This window comes from Notolepis coatsorum (genome assembly GCF_963971535.1).
Source record: "Notolepis coatsorum genome assembly, chromosome: 4".
Taxonomy (NCBI): Eukaryota; Metazoa; Chordata; class Actinopteri; order Aulopiformes; family Paralepididae; genus Notolepis; species Notolepis coatsorum.
In genome coordinates, this window is record NC_140168.1 from 43088415 (window position 1) to 43098848 (window position 10434).

Genomic DNA, 10434 nt, shown 5'->3' on the forward strand with positions numbered 1-10434 from the left:
AGTTATTTAATTTTCGTATGTTATGCCTATGCTTGTCAGAATTGTTTTATGTGTAGTGCGTTCACCTCTATGTTGCTATGTTTTACTTCTGTGAAGCACTGTGATTTTATCTGTGAAAGGTGCTATACAAATAAAGTTTACTTACTTACTTACTTACTTACTTACTTACTTACTTACTTACTTACTTACTTACTTACTTACCTTACTTAACTTACTTAACTTACTTAACTTACTTACTTACTTACTTACTTACTTACTTACTTACTTACTTACTTACTTACTTACTTACTTAAAGAACTGGCTGCAGCACAACCTGGTTATTTAAAGGACACTACAGACTTTCTAAGTAAGCTGTATGAGTGCAGTATAGAAGCTACTGATATTTTGTGTACTATGGATGTTTCTAGTTTATATCCTAGCATCCCACATATTGATGGGTTAAGTGCATCTAGAATTTTTTTGGATCAGAGAATAGAGCTACATCCCTCTACTGAGGCATTAATATCATTGACTCAGGAAGTCCTTAATAAGAATTATTTTCGTTTTCAGGATCAATATTATTTACAGAAAAGAGGCCTAGCTATGGGCAGCCCGGTAGCGGTTAATATGGCCAACTGTTTTATGTCGAAGTTTGAGTCTGAATGTATTTTTAATAATAATCCATATGTTGGACAGATTAAAGCCTATTGGAGGTATATTGATGATTTTTTTTGTATGGTCAGGCACTAAAGAGGCTCTGGAAGAGTTCCACTTGTTTCTCAACTCTCAGAGAGAGACTATTAAGTTTACTATGAATTATGATTCACATTCCATAGCATTCCTCGATGTATTGGCGAAAAAGAGAGACAATATTGTCCATACCGAAGTTTTCAAAAAAGAGACTGATCGAAATTAGTTTCTCCATTAGTTATCACCCGCCAGAGCTCAAGAGGAGCCTTCCATTTAGTCAGCTTTTGAGATATAAACGTATTTGTAATACAGATGACATTTTTGATACACAAGCAAGGAGCTTTGTCAAAACTTTAGATCTAGACTTCTAGAGGATATAGTAAGGCCCTTATTGAGAATTATCTTAATAAAACTAAACAGATAAACAGACAATCCCTTTTTACACATAAAGACAAAGTAAAAAGCAACTCAGTAACATTGGTGTGCACCTTCAGCCCCATTTCTAAAGATATGCGTGATATTGTGAACAAATACTGGTACATTTTAAAGTCAGATCCTAAGATCGGAGGTGTATTCCAGGAACCACCCAAATACTTCTACAAACGGCAACCTAACTTAAGGGACCAGTTAGTTAAAACAGATTTTCCCAAAAGATTTACCCATTTTATGGCCAATATTCCAAATGGCAATTTTCCATGTTTGTCTTGTACCCAATGTCATGGCATGATTAAAGAGAAATTGTATTTACAACCAAGTACAGGTAGGAGTATCGCTGTTAGAGGCCGGATCACCTGTAATTCTGATTTTGTGGTTTACTTGCTTAAATGTCCTTGCAACTTTTACTATGTTGGAAAAACAAGAAGACGTTTTAAAAATCGAATTTCTATAAGAATGTTCTATAAGAAGAAATGACGAGAAGTCTTCAGTTGCAAGGCACTTTAATATGTTAGGACATGATATTTCTGGCTTAAAGGAACACGCCAACATTTGGGGTAAATTAGCTATCCTTAGCACAATGAATGGAAGCGGACATGACCGGTTAGCCTTCAGGAGAGGTGTTAGTTGGACAATGCGTAGGCTAACCGGTCATGTCCGCTTCCATTCATTGTGCTAAGCTAGGCTAACATGCAGCCAGATAGCTTTCTACTGAACGTAGAGAGGAAACTGGTATCTATCTTCTTGTCTCTCTCTGGAGAAGACGGTAAGCTAATTTCCCAAAATGTTGGCGTGTTCCTTTAAACAAGAACTTAGAACAAGTCTTGAGACCACCAAGAGGCGGCGACAGAGACAGGCTCTTGCTACAAAGGGAAAGCTTTTATATTCATTTTCTGGATTGTTTAGAGCCTAGAGGCCTCAATGAGGATTTTTTTTGACCTGTTTCATTTGATTATTTCATTTCATTCGATTGTTTATTAATTATTTTCATTTTATTTTCATTTATCATTCTTTATATTTATAATTTAAAGACGGCTACTATGGGTCATGAGTGTTTATATTTCAGTAGTTTAAGATGTAGGCCTACTCTGTATAATATATATAGATAGGGGAGAGTGGGGTAAGTACCAAGGGGCAAGTAGTGCCACCCCTGTTATCTAGAAAACCATAGAAGAAGTTGGTCATGTGACAACATATTTTTGAAGAGGCATCCATTTCACTCAACCTGCAAAGAAGGGAGACACATTTAAGCACATTTAAGTTAAAAAAACATGGTTTTGCCCTCCAAAGTAAAACATTTATGATCAAGGTTTTTTTATTGCTGTTTGAACAATTATAGACAACTTTGAAAACAGTTCACACATGTTTTAGTGCTTTAGTAAGCTACACCATGAGTCTATACAGTTAGCATGATGCTAGCTCAAAACAGCTGGGGGATGCATTTTTTTCAAAATGGTAGGCTTGGGGTGATTTGTGCCAAAGGGCTAAGTTGTGCCAGATATTCTCTTTGTTAAGTTGTCCCAACTTATAATTATTAACTATATATATATAACTTTATTGTATTTTATTATTGTACATTGCATTCTTACATTTGATCACTAAAATGATGTGATATTCTTAATTTTAGACCAAAATCCATCATGCCACGCAGATACAAACGGAAGACAGACAGGGTTTCAACTCCTCTTGAGAAGTTGGAAAGAGCAGTGAAAGAGGTGCAACAGGGGAAGACTATACGTCAGGTTGGAAAGGAGATGAAGATCTGCATTTACCTCTTTTGAGATTAAAATGATCTGTTTTACTTAAAATAATCAATGGCACAATTTACCCCAGTGTATTCTCTCTAATGGCACAACTTACCCTGCACCGGGGGCAAGTTGTGCCACAAAACTACTTTTTTTTCTAAAGCTATATATATTTCTGAAACAGTTTATTTAAGATCCAAAGTGAGATTGCACATCCTAAACTAAAGGCACTTTAAGTAAAAATGGGCACTTCTCACCCCACTCTCCCCTATATCTTTTTGATTTACATGCTTCTTTTTGATTTACATACTTCTGAAAAGGTTGTGCTTGTAAGTGGTATTTTGTATTTTGTACTCTTGTGCAGATCTCTTGTTGGAATGTGCTGTCACTTCCTATGTTGTCACTTCCTGTTTGACTATAAACTTGGTCACTTACCCTTCATGCTTCATGCAAGCCATTCTGAAGAAGGTGTGTTCACACCGAAACGTCATGATTTCAGGCTGCCAATAAATAAATAAAAACCTGGAGTGCGTGCCTGGACTTGTTTCCCTATTTTTTTTATGTATGGTATCAGAGGTTACAGCACCCAGTGTCAAGTCTAGTGAGGTGAGCGCGTTCTACTACTTTTTTCCATTTTGTCTGTATGAAATTCTGCCGTGACCGTTTTTGTTATCATAGATACATGCATACAAACATACACACATCGCACATGCACGTACATGCATACAGAGGTACAACCGAGACCATCCTGACTGCAGGAAAATCACAGCGTGGTATGGGAACTGCTCTGCCCTCAACCGCAAAGCTCTGCAGAGGGTAGTGCGGTCTGCCCAACACACCGGCGGGGACTCCATCGAGGAACTGTACAACCATCTGTGTGCAAGCAAAGCCTGTAGGATCATCAGAGACCCCAGCCACCCCAACCATGCTCTATTGAGAGCATTTTAACATACTCCATCACAGCATGGTACGCAAACTGCACAGAATATGAAAGAAAATCCCTCCAGAGAGTCATAAACACCTGCCAAAAAATCATCGGTCTCCCCCTGCCCACACTGAATGACATCTTCAGAACGCACTGCCTCCGCAGAGCTAGCAGCATCCTGAAGGATGGAACGCACCCTCTCACCACCTCTTCTCCCCGTTGCCATCTGGGAGGCGATACAGGGCCTTCCAAGCCTGCACCTCCAGTGTGGGCGTGTGCAGCATGAGTGTGTGCTTGCTCATGTTAAAGTGGCTGCTAGTGTGTGAGCGTGTACAGTGTGTGTGTTGTGTGTGTGCTCATGTGTGCTTGTGTGTGGAGAGTTCAGTGTTCAGGGCTCTGATGGCCTGTAGGAGTCGCTGTCCACAACGTCCGATCCCCACCCACCGGCTTTCCCACCCCCTAATACTGCCAATTGTATTAGTATGAACAACCAGCCAAGCCGGAAGCAATGGCGAGAGCTGGGCTCGAACCCAGCATCTCCTGCGTTAGTGGCGAGCGCCTTGCCCACTGCGCCACTTAGCCGCCCCTTGCAATGCTTTTTTTTTTACTGAATTTGATGGTACTACAGTGTACAAGAGTGAACTATTTTATACTATTTTCCCCAATAAAAAATACCCCAAATTATGAAAAAGCATATATATATTTTTTTTAATCTAAGTGTTGTAGTATAACCAGTAGGATAAAATTAAGTGAGTTTGGTGACACTACACTCTATAAGAGTGAATATATTTAATGTTTTTTTTCCAATACAAAATCCCCAGAATTAAGATTTTTTTTTTCAAATCTAAGTGTTGTAGTATAACCAGTAGGATACCATTGATGATGTGTGCAGTGATTTTGGTGACACTATACACTGTATGACAGTGAAGTTATTGAATCTTTTTGTAGTGTCTCTTTTCGGTGTCGCACTTTTTAGACGGTCCCTGGCTGCGCACTTGCCTCAAGGCCAACTGCACATATAGATCAATATGATTAAATGTACAGCTCCAAGGCCGGCTCGCCTCGTTTAGGTGAAAATAAGGTTGTAGCTCATTGTCTACCTTACTACGATAGGAAAGAGGTGTCCTTTGTGTTTTAAAAACATTTAGCTTAAGAATGATTGACCGCGGAAATTCGAATCTGTGAATATCTTTCTTACTTTTGATTGATTGATTGAAAATTTTATTAACAGATTGCAGAATGGGTACAATACAGTAGGGGAGAGTGGGGTAATAAGTGCCAATTTTTACTTAAAGTGCCTTTAAAGCAAGGGGGATTACAGTAAAATATGTACATATAGTTTAGGATGTTGTGCATCCCTGGGGACAATCACTTTGGATCTTAAATAAACTGTTTCAGAAATATAGCTTTAGAAAAAAGTGGTTTTGTGGCACAACTTGCCCCCGGTGCGGGGTAAGTTGTGACATTAGAGAGAATACTCTGGGCTAAATTGTGCCATTGATAATTTTAAGTAAAACGGATAATTTAAATCTCAAAAGCGGTAAAAGCATCCTGCAGACCTTCATTTCCTTTCCAACCTGACGTATAATCTTCCCCTGTTGCACCTCTTTCACTGCTCTTTTCAACTTCTCAAGATGAGTTGAAATCCTGTCTGTTTTCCATTTGTATTTGCGTGGCATGATGGATTTTGGTCTAAAATTAAGAATATCACATAGTTTTAGTGATCAAATGTAAGAATACAATGTACAATAACAATAAAATATAATAAAGTAATATATATAGTTAATAATTATAAGTTGGGGCAACTTAACAAACAGATAATCTGGCACAACTTAACCCAGGCCCTTTGGCACAAATCACCCCAAGCCTATATAAATCCAAGTCATTATTATTATTATTATTATTACCATTTTGAAAAAAATGCATCCCCCAGCTGTTTTGAGCTAGCATCATGCTAACTGTATAGACTCATGGTTTTGATTGATTGAAAACTTTATTAACAGATTGCAGAATGGGTACAATACAGTACAGCTCAATACACATAATTGTTAAGGGGATGCAGACCAGAGAAAGACTTTCGTCTTGTTTACATCAGGGTCCCCCATTTTCAATTCATCATAACATATATGACATACACGACATACAGATAGACAGTACTGCTACATCTATACATTTATGACATACCAGATTTACAAATACAGTACTGTTTGTGATACAGTATTTGACGTAGAAACTGTACATTGGAGGAGGTTGGGTGGGTGGGGGTTGGGTAGGGAACAGTACATTGGAGGTGGTTGGGTGGGTGGGGTGGGGTTGGGTAGACAGGGTGGGGGAAACTGTACAACTGTACAAGCAAAACTGTACATTGGAATATCGACAACCTTACTTGGTCCCAAGAAGAGGGTCTCGTGTATTTTTGGGTTAGGACATTTACTGTACATTTACAGGGGCCAGTTTCGAATTGCAGTCTCCCGTAGGTGCTCTTTGAGAGTGGTTTTGAAAGTGGATAGTGATTCACATTCCTTTACAGCTTTGGGTAGGGCGTTCCACATTGATGTGGCATAATTGCGAAACGTGTTTAGTCCCTTGTTTGAGCTGAATCTGGGTTTAACATGATTTGTGGAGCTCCCTCTGGTGTTGTGGTCGTGGTATGGTTCGTTGGTTGACTTTTTTGATTACATTGGATGCCATTTTGTCACAGGAAAGATGTGCCTCTAGGATGGAGAATCTTCCTGGAAGTCAAGGGAAGCCAGGCTTCCCTAGAAAAATATGAACAGAAAATGTTTTACCAGCTCTCCACATTGCTTTCAGTTTAGCTGGTCGTCCGTACTAATACACATTGGCAGTATTAGGGGGTGGGAAACTGATGGGTGGGGATCGGGCGTTGTGGACAGCGACTCCTACAGGTCGGTTGGTGCGCCTGCGCAGTAGAATCAGGAAGCGATGGGGGCGGCGCCCCTCCAAAGCGCAGACCCCTGACGCTGAAAGATCGCGCAGCGCAGGTGAAAAGATGCGACTGCTGTTATGTATGTATGACTTAGTCCACATTGCAGCCGGCTTGTGGGAGGCAAGAAACAGCGTTCGAGACAGGGGAGGGTTGAATTGGATGATACGAAATTGGGATGGGAGAAAAATAGAAAATGGGAGAAAAAGTGGATAAAAAAAAAACAGTAAAAAAATTTAATTAAAATAAAAAAATTTAAATAAATGTTTATTGAAATTGCTTTCAGTTTAGCTGGCCGTCCATACTAATACACATTGGCCGTATTAGGGGGTGGGAGACTGATGGGTGGGGATCGGGCGTTGTGGACAGCGACTCCTACAGGTCGGTTTGTGCGCCTGCGCAGTAGAATCAGGAAGTGTCTGGGGCAGCGTGAGCCTCCCACGCGTTACTCCTCGCCACTGAGAGATCAAGCTGCGCAGGTGAAAAGATGCGACTGCTGTTACCTCAAGTACCGGAGGGGACTTGTGCTATGTATGACTTAGTCCACATTGCAGCCGGCTTGTGGGAGGCAAGAAACAGCGTTCGTGACAGGGGAGGGTTGAATTGGATGATACGAAATTGGGATGGGAGAAAATATAGAAAAATGGGAGAAAAAGTGGATAAAAAAAAAAACACAGGGCCGTTTGACAGCGAAGTAGTCTAGCGTCTTCAAATTTGCCGCTCTGGAGGCGGGCCAGTCCAGAACGTTTCCACCGATTGACCGATCAAATCACATTAAATGCTAAACGTGACGACGTCATTGCCTCGGTGAAACTGCGTTGGGGAAAATATACACGCCTCGCGATCACGTTCGAATCAAAACAACAATACGAGGGAACCCCGGAGATAGCTAGCTAACATTATGTGAGTCTTAATGTCTAAACAAACAGCATTGTTTGATTGATTGAAATTCGAATTCCTCTCTCGGATTAATTCATTGAGGAGACATAAAATTCGCTCTGCTGCAGAAAATACCCACAGGACTTGGAGAACTTTGTGGACGTTAATTTGGACCAAGGCGCGTCAGCTGCTACAATGGTGAGTACCTAATAACTTTTCATAAGTGATGCCGCTGTGTGTGTGTGTGTGTGGAGCCATACTGTATATTCTGCCGTGTCATATCATACTGTGTTATTGTGTTGATGGGGCGGCGCCGACTCGCCGAGTCATACTGTACTGGTCTGCTTGTGTTTGATGGGCCGAGCCACAGGCTACTGTATACATGTATGTTCTGCCATGTCAGCAATATCTTGCAAGACGCTGAGAAACGCTCCGACGGCGACATCAGGCCATATCTCTCTCTCTCGGATTCAAAATCAAACCAGACCTCCTGCAGGCAACCACTGTGTGTGTGTGTGTATATATTTGTGTTGTATATGTAATATTCAGAAAGAGAGGGAGAGAGAGCGAGGGAGGGAGAAATATATTATTTGGCTTAAATATGAAAACAAAAATGAAAAGAATGTATAAAAAAAAGAATTACATTATTTTTGGCATCCTCTGTTATTTTACACGCCACTGGAATGTAATTTCATCTTTCCTTGTGACAATATTGTCACCCACTGAGAAGCCGTCGGTCTTGCTGAGTTTGTTATTTGATCTGAAGAGAATGGACTCTGTTTTACCCAGGTGTAATGATAGTTTGTTATCAGCGAGCCAGGCAATAGCATATATCTGCAGAGCCACAGAGCCCAACGTCTGGGCGGGGCTTCGTGGCGTGGACTAGGCTTGAGGCGGGGCTTCGTGGCGTGGACTAGCCTTGTGGCATGTACCTGGCTTTGCACTACTGCGCATGCGGATGAGGGGGGGGGCTCTCTCGCTCGCTCTCTCTCTCTGGATGACCGTGATGCTCTGCGCAAACTCGGTCTGGTCCCTCAAATGGCAGGACATGTAAACAGTCAAGTTGCAGAACTGTTTGCACAAATGAGAAAGAATAATTACTTTTTAACGCAGCAACAACCATCGACCCATCTGTTCCTGATGAGAAACATCATAGAACACTTCAACAACAACAAAAACAAGAAGCGAATGGACAACATCACAAAAATATTTGGGACAGCGGTGGCAATAAACAGCTACCACCAGGCTGTATTGGGTACATTTTCTACTTGCACTTGCATTAAAGATATTTAATGCATTAATCCTGTTTTTAATTGATCTAGGAAATAATGTATAAATGTCTTCATTCATCAAGTTCACTGTTCCTTACTAAGCTGTGTTTGTCATCTGCTTACAGTGTCACAGGAAGCAGTCCTTGATGTATCGCAGGAAGCAGCTCAAGGTGTGCTCCCTGAAGTGGGTTCAGGTCTGCCCCCAGCAATGACAAGTAAGTGGAATTGGATGCATGGGTCCTTAGAAAGTCTTAAAATGTCTTAAATTCAAGTTTAGCCGCCTATTGACTGAAACCATGCATGATTTTTTTGTATGTCCATCCCTGTAGAACTTGAGATTCCAGTGGACAATAATGAGTACTCACCAGACCAACCCTGGGTGAAGTCCCGAAACCCTATCCAACAACAACTGGTAGGCACATTTCTACAAATAATTACTTTCTATGTAAAACTACGCATCTGTATCACAACAATGGTTATTATTTTCAGCTCAGTTATGTCCTGGACCGAAAGCGGCCTTCTGAAGAAATAATTGTGAAGGAAGGACAAACTTGTTTGACACAGGATGAGTTTTGGAGCCTTGGGTTGAACAGATATATGGATTCAACTGTGAGTATAGTCACATGGTCTAACAGATTAACATTTATTACCGAAGGGGGAGTTTCAGTCATGTTCACTATAATGTCTTAATTGTGATTTCTTGCAGATTGGAAATGCATGCCTGAAGCTCATTGGTGAACTGGCTCTGAAACGTGTATGAGCTCTTTTTTAATTACACATTTAAAAGTAACTTTTGGTACTGAAGGCAGACTATTAATATCATGTTTGTTTTTTCCTCATCAGGACATGGACATTTATATAGAAGACATGTATGTTGTTCCTACCTGGAAGGACCGAAGTATCAACCCGTTAGCTTCATTTCCGGTAAGTGTAATTAATTGATGAAATAAATATAATCATTCAGTTAGTAAATTGAATAAGCATAATGGCACATCCCTACTCTAATGGCAAACTCATGTTTCATAAATATTAGGCTGACATGAAGATGAAACATGCAATAGTCTTTCCAGCCTGGACCGAAAACCACTTTGTGCTATGTGTAAGTGAAATTAGTAATGCGTGTCTTATAAACTTAATCTGTTTATAAGGAATTATAAACTAAAAGGCTTTGATAGTTATTAACTAAACATTCTATCGGAGCAGATTCTGCCGTTTGGGTGAGAGGGGCACATGGCCGCCGTCCTGGGAGAATAGCAGAATCCACGTTGGGTGAGAGGGGCACATGTCCACCGTCCTGGGAGAATAGCAGAATCCACGTTGGGTGTGAGGGGCACACGTCCGCCGTCCTGGGAGAATAGCAGAATCCACGTTGGGTGAGAGGGGCGCACGTCCGCCGTCCTGGGAGAATAGCAGAATCCACGTTGGGTGAGAGGGGCACACGTCCGCCGTCCTGGGAGAATAGCAGAATCCACGTTGGGTGAGAGGGGCACACGTCCGCCGTCCTGGGAGAATAGCAGAATCCACGTTGGGTGAGAGGGGCACACGTCCACCGTCCTGGGAGAATAG

The 10434-nt window shown here is 41.1% G+C and overlaps 1 protein-coding gene across 1 annotated transcript; it reads left to right on the top strand.

Annotated features, from left to right (window-relative positions):
- Nucleotides 1–8643: 8643 nt before the first annotated feature.
- On the top strand, nt 8644–10200 carry LOC311227272 (uncharacterized protein). Its single transcript, XM_084312869.1, has 8 exons — nt 8644–8852; nt 8994–9083; nt 9198–9280; nt 9358–9477; nt 9575–9622; nt 9712–9792; nt 9902–9967; nt 10072–10200. Exons 1-8 carry the CDS (start codon nt 8681–8683, stop codon nt 10087–10089), a joined length of 678 nt encoding a protein of 225 aa, XP_084168995.1. The 5' UTR covers nt 8644–8680; the 3' UTR covers nt 10090–10200.
- The last annotated feature ends 234 nt before the right edge of the window (nt 10201–10434 follow it).

What these genes read in the sequence shown, in the direction of transcription:
- LOC311227272 (XM_084312869.1), top strand. Translation starts at nt 8,681, where the DNA reads ATGAGAAAGAATAATTACTTTTTAACGCAGCAACAACCATCGACCCAT. An exon ending in CTACCACCAGGCTGTATTGG is followed by an intron (nt 8,853 to 8,993) that starts GTACATTTTCTA and finishes ATCTGCTTACAG; the next exon opens with TGTCACAGGAAGCAGTCCTT. An exon ending in ACAGATATATGGATTCAACT is followed by an intron (nt 9,478 to 9,574) that starts GTGAGTATAGTC and finishes GATTTCTTGCAG; the next exon opens with ATTGGAAATGCATGCCTGAA.